At 35.1% G+C, this 26,253-nt stretch overlaps 1 protein-coding gene across 21 annotated transcripts in view; it reads left to right on the top strand.

Annotated features, from left to right (window-relative positions):
- Nucleotides 1–26,253, top strand: part of FIP1L1 (factor interacting with PAPOLA and CPSF1) — a 71,219-nt gene that overhangs the window by 27,806 nt on the left and 17,160 nt on the right. For 12 of the 21 annotated variants that reach the window (XM_075997772.1, XM_075997769.1, XM_075997779.1 and 9 more), the window contains 3 exons: nt 2,934–3,041; nt 13,619–13,712; nt 17,549–17,705. In XM_075997772.1, coding sequence (XP_075853887.1) covers nt 2,934–3,041; nt 13,619–13,712; nt 17,549–17,705 — 359 coding nt within the window. The remainder of the gene's footprint in view (nt 1–2,933; nt 3,042–13,618; nt 13,713–17,548; nt 17,706–26,253) is intronic. The other 9 variants (XM_075997790.1, XM_075997787.1, XM_075997783.1 and 6 more) reach the window with 1 other exon arrangement.

Here is a 26,253-nt window from a genome sequence, read left to right as displayed (position 1 = left end):
GACAGAGTCTCACTTTGTTGCCCAGGCTAGAGTGAGTGCCGTGGCGTCAGCCTAGCTCACAGCAACCTCAAACTCCTGGGCTCAAGCAATCCTCCTGCCTCTCAGCCTCCCGAGTAGCTGGGACTACAGGCATGCACCACCATGCCCGGCTAATTTTATATATATATATTATATATATATATATTAGTTAGCCAATTAATTCTTTCTATTTATAGTAGAGACGGGATCTCGCTCTTGCTCAGGCTGTTTTCGAACTCCTGACCTCGAGCAATCCGCCCACCTCGGCCTCCCTGAGTGCTAGGATTACAGGCGTGAGCCACCTTGCCCGGCCCTGTTTTCATTTTTAAAATGTTTTATTTTGATAAAAATTCAAACTTACAAAAAGTTGCAAAAGTACAAAGAACTTCCAGATTCACCAGTTAATATAATTTTGTCATATTTGCTTTATAATTTCTTTAACATTTTTCCTTCTGAACCATTTGAGAATGTTGATTTTTCATGTTGTGCCCCTTTACCTCTAAATACTTCAGCATGTGTTACCTAAGAACAAGGAGAGATGTTACGTAATTGTAGGGCACAGCTAGCAAAGTCAGAAAATTTAACAATGAATCTGTATTTTTATGTAATTATAGGCTAGGAAGTTTGCCAGTTATCCCAGTAATGTCCTTTATGGCATTTCTTTTTCTTTGCTCCTTGATTTAGTATTCAATCTAGGGTCATTCATTACATTTAATTATTTTATCTCTTTATTCTTCTCAAATCTGGAACAACTTCTCAGCCTTTGTTTTTCTTCACATCGAATTTTGTAAGTGTACTGCCTAGTTGTTTTGTATATGGTCCCTGAATCTGGTTTTGCTTGGTGTTTCCCCATGATTAGACTCAGGTTTTGCTTCGGAGCAGAAACACTATGTAAGTGGCGGTGTGTCCTTTTCAGTGCTCAGCTTGGAGATTCATGATGTCAGTTTGCCCCTTGTTTCGTTAGTGATCATAACTTAAATCACTTAGTTGTGGTGGTGGTTTTCGGGTTTCTACAATGTGAAGGTACTATTTTTCCCTTTGTGTTTAATAAGTAATTTGTGGGAGCACTATGTGTAAATATCCTATTCAAACTTTACAGGAATTTTAGCATTCACTGATGATTTTTACTTTAGTTATTACTATAATAGCTGCAAAATAGTGGTTCTCTAACTCTTCATTTTCTTAACATTTATTGGTCAGCATGCTGCTTTAAAACTGGGCTTTCCTACTCCCCAACTTACTGTCACTTAGACTCATTAAATTTATTTTATGTGTGAGAGAGTGTGTATGTGTGGTTTATAAATGTATATAAACCATGTATGTATGTAGTATATAAACCGTGTATATGATTTATATACACTATAATTCATTGTGGTGCTCAAATTATTTGAAATTTGGTTAAGGGAAACCTCTTCAAACCAGCTCCTATGACCTTTTGACATGTCTCCATCATCTTTCTTGGAGGATTTCTTTGCTCTTTGGCATTACCAAGATACTCCAGGCTTGTCTTGTACTTGCTCTGACTCTTCCCTAGAAGCAGCCGTTTCTCAAAGGCACCCTGATTCCTTTAGTGGGAAACGGTAATTAAAATCAAGATCAGGGTGCTAACTGTGCTTCATGTACTGGGTTATTATTATTTCCAGGCCTTTTCAGCACTCAGAGCTAGGAAAAAATTAACAATTTCAATATGAAATTGCCATATGTATTTTTTATATAACATTTAAATCATGGAATCATCATGTTTCACAAACTTCCAGTTTGACTTAGTTCCTTTTTCCTATTCCATTTTGCATCACTTTTCTCATAGTGAAAACTTGGCTCTCAACACCTTTTTAATATATATATATGTATTTATTTATATATATATTTTAATTAATCTTAAAATACACATACAATGGATTCAGAACTTCCACTCTTAATCATTTTAAAGAACAAACCAGTTAAATAGAGTTCAAGATTTGTTTGCAGTTCTTTTTCTTTTTTAGACTGAGGGCATATAGTCAAAAGTTTATTTCAGAATGATTATATTAGTCATTTAAAATATAATTTGGTTCATAACATCTGTTTGTATTCAGTTTTAGCATTGCTTTTCCTCCATGCTTACTGATTTAATTTTATGATATTGTTGCATATATAAAACATTTAACGTAGTTCCAAAGGCAAGGCTAAGCTATCCAAAGGTATACAAAGATTTGTCACTCTTTTCCCCATTTCTTTCATTTCATTTCATTTAGTTTCTTATTTATTCTTCCTGTGTTTCTTTTACATAAATTTTTCCTATTGCTTTGAAAGAATGTTTGTATTGGCAAGAATGCAAATAGCTGAGCTCTTTTTTTTTTTCTTTTCTTATGGAGTATGTCACCAGGGATAAAGTTAACCTCTTTGGAATTTTACTTTGAGAGAGTTATTTGGAAATGTAATTTTCGTAAAATGTATATTTAGTATAGGTTTTCATGAAACACGTCAAAGTGTCACTGTTAACTGCTTGCACTAACAATACTTGTGTCTGTTATTGAAGAATATAGAGAAAGAACTACCAAAATTTTGAGTAAGATTTTGTGAAACTGCAAAAATTGTTAATAAATAGAGGCACAGAAATTATTTCTTGATAATGTATTATAACCTGATGTAAGCCCTTGTTTGTTTCCTCATTTGTGCATTTTGACATCATACTATCTGTGTTGAAAAATATTTCTAATACTATTCTGGAGTTAATAAAGTGTTGATAACACATCTATATTTAAATACCACTAGTAGTCTTAGCACCACAGCAAGTGTTTTATGATTTGAGAATGATGCTATAGGAACATGCTCAAGGACTTTATAAAAAGCATGTCAAGGAAAAAAAAAAACAGAACAAGGGGGGTCAGAGGCAACAATATGTAAGAAAAAACATAGAAAATTTATCTCACCAGAAACAGCACCTCTTCTCAGTCTCAGACAAGTACTGCCTCCAGAAAAGCCAATTCAAGCGTTGGGAAGTGGCAGGATCGATATGGGAGGGCCGAATCACCTGACCTAAGGTAAGGCTGTTTTTAAACATTGGATACTCCCTGATGTTTAGATCATCAGTGTTGTTTTGTCTTATTAGTAAGTTAATAAATTTTGCACCATATTTTTACCTCCCAGATTATGCTTTTTCAGGGAACAGCTGTGGGTTTTTTAGTTACCTTATGAATTAAGACCTACCATGTATCTTGCCACTCATCTTTCTGGTCTTTTATAATATATAATAATAAATTGTATTGAATCACACTAATGGGTGCTTAGTATATGTTTTTTTCTCCCCTTTGCTACAGGTTAATTCTTCTTTCTTATACCATAGCCTATTAAAAATTCCCCAGGTGCTTTTCATTACTTATTGAATAACAAACATCTAACAGCCATATTTAGGACCTGTAAAATTTGACTCCACTAAATTATTCCAATCCTTATCTCCAGCTACAGTGTATAAACCTATTTCTTTTTTTTTCTTCCTTTTTTTTTTTCTTTTTGAGACAGAGTCTCACTCTTGTTGCTCCAGCTGGAGTGCTGTGGCGTCAGCCTAGCACACAGCAACCTCAAACTCCCGGGCTCAAGCAATCCTTCTGCCTCAGCCTCCTGAGTAGCTAGGACTATAGGCATGTGCCACCATGCCCAGCTAATTTTTCTATATATATTTTTAGTTGGCCAATTAACTTCTTTCTATTTATGGTAGAAAGATGGGGTCTCACTCTTGCTCAGGCTGGTTTCGAACTCCTGACCTCGAGCAATCCGCCCGCCTCGGCCTCCCAGAGTGCTAGGATACAGGCGTGAGCCACCGCGCCCATCCTAAACCTGCTATTTCTTTAAGTATGTATACAGCTGTCCTGGAATGTACTATTTCCTTTATTGTTGTTAAGCTTTTACTAATGACCTACCCCCCCATAGAATCTTGATTTGTGTTCCACATCTTATGTTTATAAGGCATACAACATTGGGCAAATATAATTTCTCTGAGCCCGAAATATGGAAATAATAACATCATCCCTAAGGGATATTAGGAGAAGCAACTGTGTTAGGGTCTGAAAGCATACTGCCAACAGCAATCAATCTAGGAGATTATACTTTGTTGCCTGACTTTGAAATATAGACCAAGATTCCTTCCTAATGTACCATTTGAGGTTTTAATAATTATAGTATATGAGGTTTAATTTTGTTTTTGTAGTTGCAGAATTTTAAACTTCTTTCTTGGGAGCTTGATGCTATATTAATGTGCTTTTAATTACTTAAAAACTTTAAAATATGTACATCATGGTCAGATACCTTTGATTGTAACAACTAAAAGAAAAAGGGAGAAAATACTATCAAAATTTGATTTTCTTAGATTTCTTTTTTCTGTACAGTCTTAGTTTTATATTCTACATGAATTGTAAGAATTTCTATTCAATTTGCTTTGATACCATTTCCTATTAGAGGAGAATAAGGCTAGTCATTCTTAAAAGTGGGTATTCATCTGAGAGTAAGACTATTTAACAAAATGTCTAGTAACTAATATGGATATAAATAGATTATCAGTATTCTTAGAATAGTGTCAGTTGCATGTGTTGCTTTAGCAGGTTAAGGAATGAAAGTGTTCATCTTATTTTTTAAAAGTATTCATTGACTTTTTTGTATGTATGATATGATACTGATCTTTGTTTTTTAAACACATTCTATTTGAGAAACCAATAGAGATTTCAAGAGTTATTTTAAATAAAGGAAAGTTAAATTTGACAAGTGTGAAGTGTATGATCCTTTTCATATTTGACATTTTTGTGCAATGCAAAAGTTTAATAGTTTTGCAGATGCTTCTGTGTAATAACTAACTTGATTATTATAGTGTATAAAGAAATGCTTGGATTTATATTTAACCAAGCCAATAATGTGGACAGCCTATTTACTATTGATCCTAAAAGGACCGAGCAATAAGAACTTTAATTATAAATTCATTATCATGCTGCTATTGGTAATGAATCTTAAACTTAAAGCTGTTTGATGGCAGTAGTATTGGATTTGGATTTTAGGTTTAGTTTTGTCAGTAACTACATGTGTGAATTAAGGAAAGTTGCCTGAAGTCTTTGAGCTTCCATTACCACGTCTGTAGCATGGTGGGGCTAGATTGTGTAATCCGGAAGGCCTTTTCAGTCCTGAAATTCTTTATTTCTGACTAGTCCCTGGTTTGCAGTGGAAAAAGAGATCTGAGAAATTAGGGAATTTGTCCAAATTTGCAGCTAAAGTTAAGAGGCAACGCCAGGACTAGAATACCTGGTTTTCTACCTTTAAATACCTACAGTTCAAGCAAGTTGACTTTTGTAGGCAAAGGCATAGAAATACTTAAAATTTGTTATGTTATTTTAAACTTTATAGCTGTTTCTTTTGCTTTATTGTTTTAATATCTGAAATTCTCTTTATAATAATTATTTAACGTAAAATTTTTTACGTAAGCCATTATACTTTTTAGTATAGTATTTTATTTCTTGACATAAGGTGGCTGGTTTATAGGGAAGATCCTGGTTCTCATACTTGCAAGTGATACAAGTCAATGATTATTCTATATGAACTACCCCTGTACTCCCTCTTCCTCCTCCCAAAAAAGATGCTTTGGAAACAAAAAAACTCTCTACTCTGACTTTGTGATTAGTCTTAGGGAATGTGTGTAGTAGGAAATTTGACCCTGTATTTTCTGTTTTTGAAAATTCCAAAAATAAATACTTTAGATAAAAGCTACTTTTTCTCTTTTTAAATAGTGTGTGTGTGTGTGTATATGATAAACACACACACTTAAATAGCATAAGACAGAAAACCAGATTCCATCTCTTGTATTTAATGTAACTGACAAATGTGGAGTTTGAGGCATTACTTAAATCTGTTTGTAAGAAGCAAATAAATAATGATTGATATCCTTTTCATAAGTTACTATATTTGAAAACTTGGCCTTCTTACCTCATGCTTGTTGCTCTTAATTTGTATAATGTAGAGTTTTTCAAACTTAACAGTATTTTTCAAGCTAACTTGTGTATAATGATGGCATTTTATTGGTATAAGTTTGCTTTATAAATTTGAATTCATAACTCTTGTAAAGCCAATTAGTAAGAAGAATGAAGTAATTTTAGTGAATGCAAAAAATTAAAGTTGGCAATATGGATGATTGCTATAAAGTTATCCTAATGTGCAGGTTATTTCTATATTTTGTTTCATTTTATATTATCAAGTTTTGCTCCTTGTAGAACTTAAGTTTCAGGCTCAGTTGTTCTTACGTTTACATCCCAATTTAAGAATGTTTTTAACTGATTCATGCTCTTGAATGGGGAATAGTGAAAATTACTTTTCAGTCTTGAATCACTAATACATTTAAACCTTGTATTTCTTGTAATAGGCAAATACAATCCTTGTAATAAAACTGGATGTTAAATGAACACTGTATCTAAGAATGACCTTTTCATCTGTTCTTGAACTGTCTACTTTTATGCCTTGGTGAGATAACCTACTGAAAAGATAGACCCATACCTAGTGGTATTTGAACACTCTGAATGCATTGTTACTGTAGTCTGTAGTTCATAAGATTTTTTTTTTGTTTGTTTTGGAACTACAAAACAGTGGAAAGTTCATAAGATTTTATGTCAACAGCCATATACATATCAGGGCTTTTAATTTTTTTAGTTTCCTGTAGAGCTATGTCTTTTCCTATCAGTGATACACTTAAAAGCATGAGATTAAGAATAAATTTGGCAGGAAAGGCTTTATTCCAAGCACTATACAGAAGTGACTAAACTTGACTACACTAATTGAACACATTTATGTTCTCCAGTGAGTCAACTGGAGCACATTTCACCTTTAAGCATTCAAAGTTTTGTTTTGTTTTAAATAGAGCTAAAAAGTAAGTACCATTTAAAAAATTCTGGCACCAGGAGAATTAGTATGGAAAACACTTAGTATGGAAGTAGAGGAGGGATTTGGAGTGGCTGTACTGAGCCTGAATCCTGGTGCTGCCACTTCACTATGCAAAAGAGCCTCTTTCCACATCTGTGGAAATAAAACTAATTGGACTTACACCTTACTTATAATGTACTTGTAAGAATTAAATAACTTCTCGGTTTGTGAAAGCACCTGTTGCAGGGCTGCAAAGATAAGATCAGGCACACCCAGGGTTAGTTTCCCTTGGATCTCTGCCTTCATCGCAGGCTTTCTCAGTCTAGAAAATAAATTATATGTCCTGAAGACAACATTTTAAATTCTGTGATTTTTAGTTTTGGACATATGTGATCTTTCTGGACAGGGTTTTTCATTAATAAATCTTTGCCTAAACATTAGAATATATTAAATTTTCTTTATAAATTGTGTGTGCACTATGGAGAAAATTATTCTTGTGCTTGTGAAAGTAAAACACACAGGGTTAGAGGCAGGACATGTCAGTCTATACAGCTGAAAGATCAGTATGAAAATATGTAACGAACAATAGCTATACCTTAATTACCAGACTTTGATGAGTATGACTTTGTATTTATTGGGTAATACAGAGTTAAATATTAATTTTTATTAGCTATTTTAAATTCTTTTTAGAGGAGAACAGAATGTTTTTAAGTCTCTTTCTTGAACTTGCTGTTAGATTTGTAGTCCTCAACTTTGGCTATATATCATAATTACCTGGGAAGCTTGAAAAGAGCATTGATGCTTAGGCCCTAGAGATACCGATTTAAATAGTCTGGTGTGCACTGTGGGCATCACTATTCTTAAAAGCTCCCCAGGTGACCCTGATGTACAGGCAAGGTTGAGGACCACTGATTTGAAGACTTGATTCTTGGTTGGCATGAAAATTAAAGTCAAATGCTAGCTGGGCACCTTGGGTTTTGAAGTAAAATGATAGATTTAGCTATAATGGGAACTGATGATTGGTGTAGCATTTTATAGCCTCACACAGTCCTTTCCTTTATGTGAGTCTCATTTAATTTGTATTCTCTGCTGCTTTGAAAGTCTTTAGGTGGTAACCACTATCAAAGGTGGATCATGTTTCTGTTGCGAGCAGATTGATTAGAAGTCCTGCGCATATTTTCCCCACGTCCTTTCTCTGTGCTCATGCTCATCCCTCCATCTGCCACATCCTACCTTCCCATCCTATGTTTAAATTCATCCTATATATGTCTTTCGCGGCTCAATCTCTTTCCTAAAGTAGCTTAAAAGATGTTATACCAGTGTCCATGCAGAACTGTTTGTGGCCATCTATTTAGGTAAATGACCTGAATTAGACATCATACCAAGTACATCTGTCTCTAACTTGGAAATGTGAAATAGCCACATTCTAGGTTTTTTCCCTAGAGAATAATAAACCTTTGTACTATCTGTTGCCCAGTTCTTCTTAGAAGCTCTGCTGTGAAAAGACATTCATAGATTTCCACAAGGGTATGTGATTCATCCATTCTTTTAGAATAGTGGTTCTGAATTTTCTTTGAAGCAATAACCCATTTGAAAATTGGCTATAAACTGTGGATTTTTGTCTGAAAATTACATGTATACACAGGTATGTATTTAGGTTCAGGCACCTCCTGATCCCTCTTTAGAGAACTATTGTATGCTAGTTAAGGACTCAAACTCTTGCTGTAAAAAGCACAATACAACCCCTAGATCAAACCTGACCATGAAGAGGGCTAAATACTCAGACCACATTGTTTTGCTTCCCCTGATTAAATTGCTTTTATTGAATTGAATATTGTTGTTATGCTTCACTCAGCATTGAACATTTTGAGAAACAGCTCTACCTGCAAAATTTACTTTTGTTTTTATTGTAGCACTGTTAGAGATTTTATCTTTATTTCAGTGTTTTTGAAAGCATGGGGTAGCAATCCATTAGTGGGTTGTAAAATCAATTTGGTGGTCCTAACCAATATTTCTTGGTTTTGTGTTATTTTGCTTTTTTCCTATGTTGGATTTAAATATTAATAAGATCATATTTGATTTTAATGTTACACTGTTTTCTTTATAGTATTATTTTATGAACCTTTTCTTTTTTATGTAATAATGTGTATATTGCTATGCAAATTATATTTCTTACTGAGTTTTGTGATCAGTAAAGCTTAAAAACTACTGTATTTCATCATATTTGTCTTTTTTTTTTTGAGACAGAGTCTTGCTTTGTTGCCCAGGCTAGAGTGAGTGCCGTGGCATCAGCCTAGCTCACAGCAACCTCAAACTCCTGGGCTCAAGCAATCTTGCTGCCTCAGTCTCTCGAGTAGCTATGACTACAGGCATGCGCCACGCCACCATGCCCGGCTAATTTTTTCTATATGTATTAGTTGGCCAATTAATTTCTTTCTATTTATAGTAGAGATGGGGTCTCACTCTTGCTCAGGCTGGTTTCGAACTCCTGACCTCAAGCGATCCTCCCGCCTCGGCCTCCCAGAGTGCTAGGATGACAGGCGTGAGCCACCGCGCCCGGCCTCAACATGTGAATTTTAGGAGAATACACATGTTCGGACTGTAGCAGGCAGGAGACAAATATCTCCACTCCCACTGGAGTGGCAGGCGTGAGCCACCACCCCCGGCCTATCATATTTGTCTTAAAGTGAACTTAAAGGAGAAATTTTTTCTCTTTATTCTTATCTGTAAAATGGCGGTAATAATAGTTGCTACCTAATAGGGTTATTATTAGGAATAAATATATATATATATATAAAGTACTTAGAACAGTGCTTACCTAGTACACAGCAGGTGCTCAATAAATACTAGTTATTTTTACCAGCACAGCCAATCTTCAGAGGTAATGCTTTGTTTTTATCTTAAGCATATTAAAGACTTTTGTTATGAATCATATTCTTTGCTTTGGCTACTAAGAAAAAGCAGCTCAGAGATCAATTTATGGCCAAAGGTTAGCAACTAACCTTTTAGCTATCTTCCCTTGCCCCTGATTTGTCATTTAAGTAGTTCTGTTGCATCTCTGCAAGCAGCCCTCAAACCCTCTGGGACATCAGAATCATCAAAATGCGACATTAAATTTAATTCTATTATAATTTCAGAGATGTTTTTATATTCATCTGTGTCAAGAGGGAAAGGCAAGGCTCTAGTGAACATTCACTTGATTATTTAAACTGTAGATTAACTCAAAGATCAGTTTGGTTGGTTTCTGACTGTCTCAGCTTTTTACTAGATGATTGAGTTCAGTATGGAGAAGAGAACCATATTGAACAAGTTTGTAGGCCCAGCTAACCCTGTGCTTTGTCGAAGTATAAGTTACAGTAGATTTCCTCACAGTGAAACTCTACTAAATCTTTTTATGCAATGAAATAAAAAGCTGTCCATCAAGAACCTTCATGGAATATGGTTCAGTGTTTTTCCATGATGTGGCATCAGAATAATATTGGAGTTTTAAATTATTTGGCAGTGTTAAATATTACATGCTTTTTATTACTTGGTATATACTATGTATCTGTCATGAAACATTTCTGAGCAAAATGGTAAACGCCACATTTCTGAGTAAGCCAAATCAGTTTATATGGTAAAAATACCTGGAAAAGAAGGTGTCATTAAAATGTAGGAATTGTAGTTTCCTAAACTCCCCCGAGGGGTATATAGTTCTTAAGGCTGATTTCTCAGTTGTATGTTTTTAGAAACATAGTGTTTGCTTTTTTGAATCTTTAGTTTTTCAATAATCCATTTAAATCTGGAAAAAATTACTTAGACTTCTTTGACCATATTTAATATAAACCTTAAGAGATGAATGCTCCCGTATGTCTAAGAATTTCTGAAACCCAGAAGTCCTTAGAAACAACTGGTAAAAGACAGATTGTAGAAGTCTTTCCCTTTAACAGAAAAGTTAGAGTCTTATATGTAGGTTTAATGTTTATTACTTTTAACAATTTGGAGAATTTGCAATATAAATTTCAAATCCAAACAAATATAGAAGAATTCATTCTTGATGGGAATAAATTTAAAAGTGGAGAGGGGCAGCAACTCCAGTGATATGGAACAGAAAAGAGTAGGAAAGTAAATTAGTACAGTAGAGGTGAAGATGTTGATAATGAAGTCTTGGTAGCAGTAAACGGTGAGCAAGATCTTGCCCTTGGAATACATACCTATGCATATGATATGGTAGGATGTTGGAATCTGAGATGTATGTGTATCAGAGGGCTGATGGCATGTGATTTGAAACAAAGTTACGGTGGACGTAGCTTTGTAATTATTTTAAATTTTAGAGAAGAAATCGGAGAAATAGTTGTTTTATATTAGATTTTTATATTTGGATTTTTCTAATGTGTAAATGTTAGAATATTTCCCCAATTGTATTGGAGGATATAAGTTAAGTGAAATCGCTCTTGGTCTTTGGGGTCATGAGGAAATCTCAGAGGTCAGTGACCTAGGCCTGAAATTAAAAAGGTTTAAAGCTGGGCTTGGTGGCTCACGCCTATAATCCTATCACTCTGAGAGGCTGAGGTGGGAGGATTGCTTGAGGTCAGGAGTTCAAGACCAGCCTGAGCCAAGAGCAAAACTCTGTCTCTACTAAAAATAGGAGTGAATGAATGAATGAATGAATGAATGAATGAATGAATGAATGAATAAATAAGTAAAATGAAATTAGAAAGGTTTGAGCATTTTTTACTAAAATTATAGAGAAAGGGAGTCTTAAGTGGGTAAGAGATGGTAAATGGGAATTGAGTATGTACTACAAGACATGCCAGATGTCATTATGTACCTTTTGTAGGGCTGTCTTTATTTTTGTAAGCATAAAATTATTTGTGGAGTGTTTTAAGGTCCACTTGAGACAAACTTTCACTAACTTGTGGTTTCTAGAAAGTTCTGGAATTTCTCAAAGGTGAGTTGCTGGAAGGAAGCATATCTAACGGGAAGGGGTCTGTAGACTTTGAAAGACTCAGGTTTGAAAGTTAGTTTTGCCATTTAATTATTACTTAGGTCAGTGACTTCACTCTGGACCTTGGCTTTGTCATCTCTAACAAGTATACAATAATTTTTAACTTGAGAGTTTTTGCGAGGTTTATGTATAGCAGGTTAGGCATTCAACAAATGGTAGCTGCAATTATTAGTCATTTTAGGAACCTAACTTGGTGATTGGAAGGATCCATGTTTTACTTCTATAAAGTTTTAAATACACGAATGTTCAAAACTGAAATGTAAATCAAGAGAGATTCTCTAATTTGCATCCACTTTTCATTGCCTATTTCTGCAAGTGGCTTGTATTTTGTTAGGCTTATTTACTTTTATAAAGTCCTTCTTCAGCTACACGATAGCTTTTTTTTTTTTTTTTTTTGAGACAGAGTCTCACTTTGTTGCCCAGGCAAGAGTGAGTGCCGTGGCGTCAGCCTAGCTCACAGCAACCTCAAACTCCTGGGCTTGAGTGATCCTTCTGCCTCAGCCTCCCGGGTAGCTGGGACTACAGGCATGCGCCACCATGCCCGGCTAATTTTTTATATATATATCAGTTGGCCAATTAATTTCTTTCTGTTTATAGTAGAGACGGGGTCTCGCTCTTGCTCAGGCTGGTTTTGAACTCCTGGCCTTGAGCAATCCGCCCGCCTCGGCCTCCCAAGAGCTAGGATTACAGGCGTGAGCCACAGCGCCCGGCCTACACGATAGCTTTTAATGTTATTTTAACTTTTAAAAATATAACTTACTAGGTTTTTCTATTAAATTTGTTACATTGTTTTGTGGTAGACTATTTTTCCATATCCTCATATTGGAAGTAGGGCAAGTATTTAAATATTTGAATTTTTCTATCTAAAGGTAAGTTTACAGAAATGGAAAGCTGGTTCCGTTTTTATGTTTTTTTTTTTTTTTTTTTTTTTTTTTTTTTTTTTTTTTGAGACAGAGTCTCGCTTTGTTGCCCAGGCTAGAGTGAGTGCCGTGGCGTCAGCCTAGCTCACAGCAACCTCAAACTCCTGGGCTTGAGTGATCCTTCTGTCTCAGCCTCCCGGGTAGCTGGGACTACAGGCATGTGCCACCATGCCCGGCTAATTTTTTATATATATATCAGTTGGCCAATTAATTTCTTTCTATTTATAGTAGAGACGGGGTCTCGCTCTTGCTCAGGCTGGTTTTGAACTCCTGACCTTGAGCAATCCGCCCGCCTCGGCCTCCCAAGAGCTAGGATTACAGGCGTGAGCCACAGCGCCCGGCCTTTTATGTTTTTTTAATGCTTAGAGTATATTACTAGTAAAAATATCCTGTGTGTGTGAAAAATAGCATTATTTCTTTTCAAGCCTTTTTGTAGAATTTTTGAAGTTTCTATAATAGAATTATATATGTGTCACAGTTATAGTGTCCAAGAAATTTTATTTCCATTTGTCTAGCATTTGCTATCTGATTCAATTTCACAAGGATAATACAGTTGGAGACTTTTACAAAATAGTACATTTAGAAGAAAAGGTACTTAATATGTAGCATTATGATCATTGTTGGGTGTATTGGTTCTAGCTTATTAATAAAACCATTTTTATGATAGTAAAAAGTAGTGTGTTTCCAACTCATTGGCAGCCTGTTGGGAACTGATTCTATTTTAATATACATTGCATTAATTTCTCACTTAATATGTTTATTTTTATTAGTTTTCAAACACCTAATTAGGTGAAACTGAATTGATTGAATTTTTATGTTACAGGAGGTTACCTGGAGCAATTGATGTTATTGGTCAGACGATAACTATCAGCCGAGTAGAAGGAAGGCGGCGAGCAAATGAGAACAGCAACATACAGGTTCAGTATTCAAAGATACACAGTTGTCTTAACTAGAAGATTGTATCTGAGTTCTAATTTAATTTACTTAATAGACATGCATAGTGCTATGCTATGTTTTAGGTGCTACAGGGATATTTTTTAATTTATTTTTTTTTTTGTTTGTTTGTTTGTTTTTTTGAGACAGAGTCTCCTTTGTTACCCCAGCTAGAGTGAGTGCCGTGGCTTCAGCCTACTCACAGCAACCTCAATCTCCTGGGCTCAAGCAATCCTTCTGCCTCAGCCTCGAGAATAGCTGGGACTACAGGCGTGCACCACCATGCCCGGCTAATTTTTTCTACATATGTTAGTTGGCCAATTAATTTCTATTTATAGTAGAGACGGGTCTCACTCTTGCTCAGGCTGGTTTTGAACTCCTGACCTCGAGCAATCCGCCCGCCTCCGCCTCCCAGAGTGCTAGGATTACAGGCCTGAGCCACCCCGCCTGGACCTACAAAGAGATTTAAAAGGTGAAACCAGACCAGGGTGGTGGCTCACACCTATAATCCTAGCACTCTGGGAGGCTGAGGCCTCCAGGAGGATTGCTCAAGGTCAGGAGTTCGAGACCAGCCTGAACAAGAGTGAGACCCAGTCTCTACTAAAAAAATAGAAAGAAATTAGCTGGACAACTAAAAATATATATAGAAAAAATTAGCCGGGCATGGTGGCACATGCCTGTAGTTCCAGCTACTTGGGAGGCTGAGGCAGGAGGATCGCTTGAGCCCTGAAGTTTGAGGTTGCTGTGAGCTAGGCTGAAACCACAGCACTCACTGTAGCCCAGACAACAGAGCGAGACTATGTCTCAAAAAAAAAAAAAAAAAAAAAAAAGGTGGAACCAGTTATCCTTATATTTATTACAAAGGCATTTCTATTTAGAATAATTTCTGGATCTTTTGTAATAAGGCTTTTCATTTTCCTTGTTATAATGTAGGTTGAATATCCCTTATGAAAAATGGTTGGGACCAGATATGTTTCAGATTTTGGAATTTTTTGGATTTTGGAATATTTCTGATATCATAATTAGATATCTTGGTGATGGGACCTAAGTCTAAACATGAAATTTGTTTCATGAATAATTTGTTATAAAAATTTATTGATTTATTAAAATATTTTTTCCCTTGGGGACCCTGAATAAACTGCTGTGGGCTTCCATTTCAACTGTGACCACCCATCACATATGAAGTCAGGTGTGGGATTTTCCACTTGTGATGGAATTTTGGTGCTCAAAAGTTTTGGGTTTTGTAGCATTTTGGACTTCAGATTTTGGGATTAGGGATGCTCAACCTGAATATAGATTCATTGAACAAAAAATTGGAAAATGAGAAAAGTTTAAAGAAGAAAAAGATCATTGATTCTGCCACCTAGAGATAACCCCTCTTAACATTCTGGTAGATCTCTTCCTTATTACTAAGCAAAATTGGGATACTGTTACATTTTTGTGTATTTTTTAATCTAAAATTCTAATTTGCTGTTTTTTATATTATATGCTTTAAAATTTCTTCATGATAGCTTCATTGTACAGATATACCATAATTTATTTATTTTTTTTGTTTTGTTTTGTTTTTTTTGAGACAGAGTCTCGCTCTGTTGCCCAGGCTAGAGTGTCGTGGCGTCAGCCTAGCTCACAGCAACCTCCAACTCCTGGGCTCAAGCGATCCTCCTGCCTCAGTCTCCCGAGTACCTGGGACTACAGGCATGCGCCACCATGCCCGGCTAATTTTTTCTATATATTTTTAGTTGTCCAATTAATTTCTTTCTATTTATAGTAGAGACAGGGTCTCGCTCTTGCTCAGGCTGGTTTCGAATTCCTGACCTCGAGCAATCTGTCCGCCTCGGCCTCCCAGAGTGCTAGGATTACAGGCGTGAGCCACCGTGCCCGGCCTACCGTAATTTATTTAGTGCAACATTTCTAGGGGTGGGTAGAGATCTTTTGTTTTCAAGTCAAAGAATGAAGGGAGATGAGTTATGAGTAAGCTGGATAATTAATGTTAGAACTTTAGTAAAACTGAGACTTCCAAGTATTCAGCTTGATCATACTTTTTTTATTCCCTTTTTCTGAGTACTTTAAAAATGTCCAAAGTATTTTATTTCTTACCTTCAATAAATTATTAATGTAAGATGTCCTTTTCTGCATCTTTAAAGACAAATCATTTCTAAAATGGAAGATAATTCTTTTTCTTTCCCTCCACCATTAAAATGTCACGATTTCTTAAAATGTTCTCTACTTTAAGAAATGGCTTATCTGCATAAGCCTTACAAAAATGACTATACTTAATTTTAGGAAAAGTTAATGAAAAGAGGTACTGTAAAATGACATGCTTTAGTCAGCAGTGATTTGAGAAGTATAAATTGCATATACAACATTATGTTGAGTGGTTGTGCTTTTTCTCAAACCTATTGCACATACCTAGGGAACTTGTGAAAAGTCCAAATTTCTAGGTGCCACTTTGCCTGCTGTTTTATTTCAGTAGGTTTGGGGTGTTTCTAATGGTATCAGTCCCTTACCTGTTCACACAGATAAACATTTTGCAAACACTGCTTTATTTTTCAAGGATAAACCCTTCTTCTTAAATTTACAAGGCTCACATGAAAAAGTTATTTATACTTTTCTTTTTTTTCTTTCTTTTTTTTTTTGAGACAAAGTCTCACTTTGTTGCCCAGGCTAGAGTGAGTGCCGTGACATCAGCCTAGCTCACAGCAACCTCTATCTTCTGGGCTCAAGCAATCCTATTGCCTCAGCCTCCCAAGTAGCTGGGACTACAGGCATGCGCCACCATGCCCAGCCAATATTTTGTATATATATTTTTAGTTGGTCAATTAATTTCTTTCTATGTTTAGTAGAGACGGGGTCTTGCTCATGCTGGTTTCAAACTTCTGACCTTGAGCAATCTACCCGTCTTGGCCTCCCAGAGTGCTAGGATCATAGGCGTGAGCCCCCATGCCCGGCCTTATTTATACTTTTCTTGCTGCCTATTACTTGCAACCTGTTGATGCATGCCTGGCAGTCTCTTATCTTGCAACCTGGTGATGACAGGCCCTAGTAAAGTAAATGTCTGACCTTGTTAAGGCTAGTATCTGTGATTAATGATTACATTGCCTTAACTTGAATACTTTAGCTTTGGTTGGGTGACAAAGATTATTTGTTACATTGTATTTATAAAGTACTTGTTTTCTATTGGGAATGTTTTTATTACCTAATTACTTTTTTTTTTTTTTTTTTTTTTTTTTGAGACAGAGTCTCGCTTGTTGCCCAGGCTAGAGTGAGTGCCGTGGCGTCAGCCTAGCTCACAGCAACCTCAAACTCCTGGCTCAAGCAATCCTGCTGCCTCAGCCTCCCAAGTAGCTGGGACTACAGGCATGCACCACCATGCCCGGCTAATTTTATATATATATTAGTTGGCCAATTAATTTATTTCTATTTATAGTAGAGACGGGGTCTCGCTCTTGCTCAGGCTGGTTTCGAACTCCTGACCTCGAGCAATCCGCCCGCCTCAGCCTCCCAGAGTGCTAGGATTACAGGCGTGAGCCACCGCGCCCGGCTCACCTAATTACTTTTTATTAAGAATTTTTTTAGGTAATGATCCAGTTGTTTTTCCTAGGCTTTGAATATGTACATTTTAAAAAGTATGTATATGAGTGTATATATGTGAGTATATATAGCTATGTATAAAAACAAACATAGAACTGTTATTCCCCCAAAAAAATATATGTGTGAATTAAACAACCTTTTACTCTGTTTCTTAGATAAAATGAAATTAATTTACTAAGGTTACTTTTAGATAATATTCACTCATCTTTTAACTATGCTCTACTTCTAGGTCCTCTCTGAAAGATCTGCTACTGAAGTAGACAACAATTTTAGCAAACCACCTCCATTTTTCCCTCCAGGAGCTCCTCCCACCCACCTTCCACCACCTCCGTTTCTCCCACCTCCTCCATCTGTCAGCACTGCTCCACCTCTGATTCCACCACCAGGTAAATAGTAAAGACATTTGATTTTGAAACAAAAAATAACCCGTGTTTCTTTTATTGAATTTAACAAAATACATATTGTGAAATAATATCTTGATTACATTGCATTAGAAGTAATAGATATAATATTTATTATGGTGAGTCTTCAACAGATTCATCCTGAAACAGATATCTGTGTCTTGCTATTTCAACACAGCAAAGAGAAAGTATTCTAAAATAGAGAATGTACAGATATTGAAATTGCGACCCAGAATATGATAGCGATCCCCAAACTAAAGTTGCCAATAGTAAATGCATAAATCCAGATCCAATTATGTTGGCCATATCTTAACTTGTTTTGAAAAATTTTTTTTAAATATCTTTAGAATTAGAATAGGTAAAAAAAAAAAAATTATATCCTTTGAAGATACTGCAAATTTCAGAAGAGATTAAGATTTCAGTCTGGTCTTTCTTTTTTATGTTGGTTTCCTTTTAGGAGACTGCTATTGGTTAAATACCTGGTATTTACTTCTTTTAAACAAGACAGAAAAATAATGTATATGGTATTTTTAGCTACTTTTATTTTATTAAAAACCAAGTCCATGGTAATAGAGACAAAAATTCACAAATAATCCCTAAATCTTATTTGTATTTATACTTTGAATCTTTCATCCAGTGGTCTTTATTACTGTATTCCCAATAAGTTTTCAATATTTATACATCTTAAACAAATTTTTATGAAACTTAACAAGAATGATTGAGATTATAATTACTTTTTCATAGGGAGAATGCCAGTAGTAAGGCATAAAATTAGCTGCTGGTCTTATCAGAAAACCTGTGAGACATGTATTAGGATTTACTTCCTAATAACAGAAACAGTTTATACTAGAGAGCCATATACTCGCACTCACTTTGCATTTGTGAGAGAATTGTCTTTGTTTTGAGGTTCCAGTTGTAATCAGTACAGAGCCTAATAATAGGTTAGAACAGTCCTTCCCTATGTATTCATCCTTGCTCTAAATCTCAGCTACTGCCTCTGCCCTTCATCTTCTACACCTTTGATTTCCTTCCACTGTCACCTTGCTCTCAAAAAGGATAAGAAAAATATTATCAAAATGACTTGTGGCTTTAGAGAATCTGCTGTCTCAAAAATTGAAGAAAGAGAAAAGTGGAGTAGATTTAGAGGTCCTTACTCTAGACAATGTTCTTTCTAAAGGTCAATGAATTTTGTGTTCCAACAACTAAATTAAACACAAAACTATTTATAAGTTGGGATTGGACCTGTGCTTTTTGGGTTGTTAATATATTGAGTATTAACCAAATGAAAGAAGAGGGCTGATGTGCTTTATAAGGAGGATTTGTGTGATTCTTAAATGAGTCCTGTATTCTCTGAAAAAGTTAGATAAAATGTAGAAATAATTAAGTTTTGAATTTATTTGATTGAGGATGATTAATGTTTGTAATAATAGTCCTTATGCTACATTGCTTTGTAATCTTATTTAAACTTTACTAGGTACTAAAGGTGATTTGACAGAATTTTCTTCTTAAATTTTCTTTTTCTCTTATTTTTTCTTTTTTTATCCCCATTTTATGCATTGATTCTTAAATTTTTAAAAATTTTATTTTTAATTGGCAATTGTATATATTTATGGGGTACAGTGTGATGATCTGATCTGTGTTTACATTGTGGAATGATTAAGCTAGTCAACATCTGTCACCTCACATATTTATCATTTTTTTTGGTGAGAACATTTAAAATCTCTTTTAGTAGTTTTGAAGTATACAGTTATTATTAACTAGTTGTCATGTTGTACAATAGGTCTCTAAAACTTAGTCCTCTTATCTAACCTGAACTTTGTACCCTGGAGCATCATCCCCCATTTTCCATCCATACCTCCTAACCTCCTGGTAACTACCATTCTACTCTCCATTTCTATGAGTCCAACTTCTTTAGATTCCACATATTAGTGAGATTGTGCAATATTTATCTTTCTGTGTCTGGCTTTTTTCACTTAGCATAATGTCCTCCAGGTTTGTGCATGTCATTGCAAATGACAGAATGAAAGAATTTCTTCATTGACTGGCTAATAATATATCCCCAGGTAGCTAGTACTTTATTTGTTCAATACTAGTTGTTTATTTTAGTAGTAGAGGAGTGGCATGAATTAAAGATGAAAAAATAAATACTTGGCTGGTATAAGAATATCCAGAAGCTCTAGCAACCTCATTATCTGGAAGTTTGCTTTTTTCCAAAATGATAAAATTACTCCATTTTTTTGCCACATAGCCTCTGTTTATAAGCATAACAAATCTTTGAATAATGTTTGGGTTATTGTTGGCTTTATACTGGAGAGTGCCGCTGATTATTTTTCGGTTGCTGAATCTATCTACTTAATGATAATTCTCAGCTTTGTGCTTTTCATATTTTTATACCTATTTAGGTTTCCTTTGATGCTTATTCTTGGATTATATTTCCATGCTGTTGTCAGCATTTAAGAAATACAGATTTAGATGAATTCTAATGTTACTTTGAGCAGTACCCAACTGTGACTGATACTTTGAGCAGTACCCAACTGTGACTGGAGGATACCAGTTCATATTAAGACCAAATATTTGGAAGTTGAGACTGGATTACTCCTTATTTTTACTAGACTGTGAGCCATTAGGGAGAATATAGGCTGTGTTGTTTCCATCTTTGTTTCCCTGCAATGGTAGTCACAGTGTCTTATGTATAACTTGACATTCTCTAAATATGTTAGCTAATTGAGTGAAAAAAAAAAAATATATATATATATATATAAATATGCGTGTGTGTGTGTGTGTGTGTGTATGTGTGTGTGTGTAAATGAAAACACCAGAGGTGACTTTCAGGTTGACAGCTGATATAATTAGACTCGGCACTGGCTCTAAACACCAGTATGGCTGCATAGATACATACCAGCTGAATGTACACCCTGCTTAAAGATAATTTTCAGTTACCATTTACCTCAGAAGCGTGTGGTTAGACTATGTTCTGTAGTGTTATAATTTAAATCACTTTAAGAGTCACAAGAGGATAATGAAAGAAAGCTGGGACTCAGGAGTCTTTTTAAGTATTGCCTAAAAGGTACTCCATTGTCTTAGAGAAAACCTTGACTTTTCTGCTTTCTGTAGAAATACTAAAAGGAAAGAGGAAAGAAGCTTTCTTAAAGAATTGATTTAAATGAGGCTGGGCATGGTGGCTCACACCTGTAATCCTGGCAGTCTTGGAGGCCGAGGCGGGCGGATTGCTAGAGGTCAGGAGTTCAAAACCAGCCTGAGCAAGAGCGAGACCCCGTCTCTATTATAAATAGAAGAGAAATTAATTGGCCAACTAAAAAGATATAGAAAAAAAATTAGCTGGGCATGATAGCATGTGCCTGTAGTCCCAGCTACTCGGGGGGCTGAGGCACGAGGATCGCTTGAGCCCAGGAGTTGGAGGTTGCTGTGAGCTAGGCTCATGCCATGGCACTCCAGCCTGGGCAACAGAGCAAGACTCTGTTTCAAATAAAAAAGAAAAAGAAAAAAAGAATTCATTTAAATGTACTATAATGTTGCTTTTGTTAACATTAGATTTCTACTACATATGTTTTTAAGACTAAAGTCCTAAGTGTGACAAAACAAATACAGTGGTGATATGTTATTCCCATATTTTAGGGTGCTAGCAGTTTTTTTTTTTTTTGCAAATAGGGTGACCATAAATCCAGATTTTCCTGGAACAGTCTTACTTTATATCTTTTATCCTAGTGTAATTATTATTATTATTCATCCTTAGAAATGCCCTGGTTTGGATGAGAAAATTTATGGTCAGCTCTTCTTGGAGGTTTACAGACCTGGCTCATTGCATAAGTAGGTAGTTTACTCCTTGACAATTATGAGATGGCAGAGACAGCTCTCTCATGCAAAGGATTTTACTGTCAAGTAATTGACAGGAAAGGGTAGATGTATTGTTTCCTTTCCCCATAAACACATATCTACAAACATATATGAAACCTTATTTAGTAACACAGAGAGGACAAAGAATTTCTGGCTGTAATAGAGTTTTATGTTAGAGTACAACAAAAATGGGATAAGATCTCTGGGAGTGCAAAAAGTATTTAATGTGTTTGCTTTTACAGCCATACTCAAAAATCTATTATTTTCATTTTCTAGTGAGCCAGAAAATAGTTTCTATTATGTTAAGTTTTTTCAGAAATATATCAGTGTAGTTTCATGCTGCTCCTGAGTAATAATAGAAGAGCTAATATTTAATGCTCACTTTTGAAAGTATTATCCTGAGCACATCCCATATATTAACTCATCAGATTCTTGAACATTATCTGCAGTAGATATTCTAGTTTTATAGATGAAGAAACCCAGATTTAAGGAATTCAGGTAATAGCTAGAGAATAGCAGAACCAGAATTCTAACCCAGGCAGTTTTTCTTGAAAGTCTATTTTCTTTATTAACTATGTTGAAATGAATCAGTATCTATGGCAGGAAAACTGTGTTATATGTATTTACCACAGTAACATATCTGAGAACGTTGTTTTTTTTTTTTTTTTTTTTTAAAGCAGTTCCTGGATGTTGAAGTATATGCATATATATTTGTGTATGGGGAAGTTAGGGAGATTGTAAAGAGCAGGAATCCAATTGAGGTTTTACTGTTTGCCTGATTTGTGTTAGGAAGTCTGTGTTTAACTGAATAAGTCAGTTTTGAAATCCTTATTTATTGGAAGAAAAATTGTAAAATTGGAAGAATGTTATAGGGCAGGTGATTTTGTGTTTGCCTATTTATTGTGGTAAAATATACATAATATTTATCATTTTAACCATTTGTAAGTGTTCAATTCATTGGCATTTAAATATATTCACAACATTGTGTAATCATTACCATGATCTATACCTAAAGCTTTTTCATCATCCCCAGCAAAAATTCTGTTCCCTTTAAACATTAACTCCTTTCTCCCTCCTACTGGTCCCTGTTAACCTCTATTCTACTTTCCGTCTCTATGAATGTATTTATTCTATGTACCTCGTATCAGTGGAATCATGTATTTGTCTATCTGTGTTTGTTTCTGAAAAATAGAATTTAATTAATAATTATGAATTAACTTGATGGTAGGCTTTTAATTTAGGTTTTTGAATGTTAATTTGCGTTAGTGTAATCATATTTTATCTTCATTTTTTATAATGGAGTTTATTAGAGGATAGACAGCAAGTTCAGTTTGACTCATTTCTTGTTGCGTTAACTATAGGCTCATATGACTACAGTTCTGTAGGTCTTGGGAGCCATTGAAATCTATCCCAGTAGTAGAATTCTACTAAGTTGAAGAAGGTTCTTTGCTTTATTAGATGTAGCCCAACTACTCTCAACCACAAACAAGGCACCTCTGCTTTTGAAGTCATCTGCAGGGTTTGGCTGTTATTAGATATCAGAGGTATAAGATTCTTTTAGAAAAGAAGTAGATTCCTTCCTAAAAGACTGTTGTCATATAGGTCAGTATCTTACTAGTTATCTAATACTACTAATTGTATGAATTCAAAAGCCTTGTTTCTTAAATATGTTGATTTTGGGTTAGAAATGATGCACGGGAGTGGTGGAAGGGGTGGCAAGCCATTCACACCTGGGGTCTTTGTGCATTTACTCTAAGGCCTGCGTTCGCATTAGATTATTATTTCTCTGTTAGCAGTCTGGTTCTTTAGCATAGTAGTTCTCAAACTGTTTGGTTACAGACTTCGATAGTTTTTTAAAAAAACTCTTAAAAACTACTGTAGACCCCAAAGAGCTTCTGTTTATGTGTGTTATATCTATCTCAATTTTTGTCTTTAGAAATTAAAACTGAGAAATTAAAATATTTAAAGATACTCATAATAAACTCATTACATATTAATGTAATGAGTTTCACAAAGAATTATTTTGTGAAAAGTAACTTTTTAAACAAAAAATATTTAGTGAGAAGTGGCCTTGTTTTACACTTTTGTAAATCTCTTTACTATGTGGCTTAATAGAAAAAAGCTGGGTTCTCCTGTTTGTCTCTGCATTAACTCTATTGTGATATCACAAGTCATGTAGCCTCTGGAAAACTTCACGGTACACTTGTAAGAAAATGAGCATAAAAAAGGCAAATCACATCTTAGTACTTTTACGGAAGTAGTTTTGACCTTGCAGATTCCATAGGAGGGTCTCAGGGACCCCCAAGAATCCCTGGATGAAACTTTGAGAACTGTTGCTTTGGCAGAAACTTGGCCTATATTGGATGAATGCTATCAGTACCCTTGAGGATATACAATTTTCTCCCTTAAATTGAGAGGCTATTTTATGAATGTAACATTTGTTAAGCTAATTTTATAGTGCCGTGGAGTGTTGGTCTTACCCAGCAGGTTACCTCATATTAACTGGCCCTATTTGCCAGAAATGTAAACATTTTCTAGAAGTACTTTCGAAAAAATTTCTTGGAGTTTTTGAGAACTGTCCCCCATCTCTACAAAAAATTAAAAAATTAGCTGGGCATGGTTGTGTGCACCTGTGGTCCAGCTACTGAGAGGCTGAGGTGGGAAGATCACTTGAGCCCAGGAGTTCAAGGTTGCTGTGAGCTGTGACTACACTACTGCATTCTAGCCTGCGTAACAGAGTGAGACCCTGTCTCTTAAAAACAAAAACAGCCTATCAATGTTTTCAGTAAACTTAAGACAGGGAATAATGCTAATTATCTTTAATAAATAATGATATTTTCTGGCACAATTCAAATTAATTTAAATGCAAGTTTAACAGAGATTAAAAGCTTCCTTAGGACATTAATTTTTGAATGTCTTTTTCAACCATGGAAGTTACCCTTATAGTTATAATTTTAATACACCCTCGACTTGGCATTTTATGGAATCTAATTATGTTTTTAACATCTGCCTTTTGTTTGCACTGCTCTTCTAGTCATTTTGTTATTATATGTGAGCTGGTAGAGATCAACTGCTTTAAAAATTCTATATAAAAATATTGACATTTCTACTAAAAATACTTTAATTTGTCTAAAATAAGGCTTTTTTATTTTCTATAAGCTTTAGGTTGCATAACTTAGAGGATTAAGAGGTTGTAATAAAGATAAAATAGCTTGTCCATTTTATAGTTAATGTAAAATTATCTTTTTTACCTTTTAGATATGAAGTATGCTGGTAACATTTTGGTTGCTTTGTTTCATTATCATAGCACTTTTTAACACTATTTTTTCCTTAAAATTGTTTCCATCCTTTTTTGTACCTTGTTGTGATTAATTGTTTTGATTATTAAGAAATGGTTTTACAGTATTCTACATTCTGGTTTTTGTTTTTAAAAAAAAAGGTAGGTGGTAGATAATGTTTTTGTGTATATATAATTTTAAAAAATCCTGATACCTAGAAAAGTATTTCTGGTAGAAGGTGATATTTAATGATTTTTGTAAACCTAGATTTTTGTACTCAGTTTCTTTGTGTAAAACTTACTTGTGAGTATGATGGCTTTGAAGTAGAAATTGGTGAGACTTAAGAAAGTGATCAGGTTTGTCTGTTTCTTACATAGTAGTGCTGACAGAATTTGGAAGTGTGAGAAATAGGAAGTGTGGTTTATGTAATTCTGCCATGTTTTCTTCTTTCATTTGAACTTAAATAGAGAAAAGATAGGTGGTTATTGCATGTATTGGTTTTCTATTGCTACATAATAAATCACTCCAGAATGTAGTGTCTAAAACAGCGTACAATTATTATTGAACAGTTTTTGTGGGTCGGGAATCTGATCCTTTGCTTCAGGGTCTCTCTCAGATTCCATAGTCGTCTCTAAAGGCTTGCCTGAGGAAGTATTCCTCTCAAAGCTCACTCATCTCTTATTACAAGGATTCAGTTCCTGAGTTTGGCCAATGAGAAACAAAAAATGAAAAACAAAACAAAAAAGAAGATCCATTTCTTTCCTTGGCTGTTGGACTGAGAGGGCTTCAGCTCCTCACTCGTGTGGTCTTCTCCAGCGTGGCTGCTTGCGTCCTCAAAGCACGCAAGCCAAGAAGGCAGTAGAAATGCTGCCAGCAAAACAGAATCACTGTCTTTTGTAACCTCATGGAAGTGGCATCCTATCATTTTTTATTATAAATCTGTTTTTTGTGTTAGGAATAAGTCATAAGGTCCAGCCCACACTCAAGGTAGGACATAAAAACCAGAGGTGAACAAAGGCATAAATACCAGAAGGGTGGGGATCATTGACAGCCAGAATAGTCAGAAACTGTTTTGCTTTAATTATACAACTGGAATACATTCAGAATGTATCAGTCTTTGTTTAGTTTTTTGTGAGTTCAGAGCCCACTCTTAATTTTGTGAGAATTTTTAATATAGGTAAATTCTTTTTAATATGATGTTTAATAGAAATGCTGCCTTTCTGTCTCTTTGTCTCAGTTCCTTCCGTCTCCCAAATAGGATTTCAGATCTCCCTAACACACCCCCCCTTTTATATTGAAGAGTATGTGTTACAAACTGGAAAGATTAAATCCTATTCTCTTTTGAGAATGCCAAATAGTGTAGGCTTGTTATACTATTTTACTTTAGTGTCACATGTAGA

Source organism: Microcebus murinus, chromosome 26 (assembly GCF_040939455.1).
Source record: "Microcebus murinus isolate Inina chromosome 26, M.murinus_Inina_mat1.0, whole genome shotgun sequence".
Lineage (NCBI taxonomy): Eukaryota > Metazoa > Chordata > Mammalia > Primates > Cheirogaleidae > Microcebus > Microcebus murinus.
The sequence above is the reverse complement of the archived record's forward strand: the minus strand, read 5'-3'. Positions and strand labels throughout refer to the sequence as shown.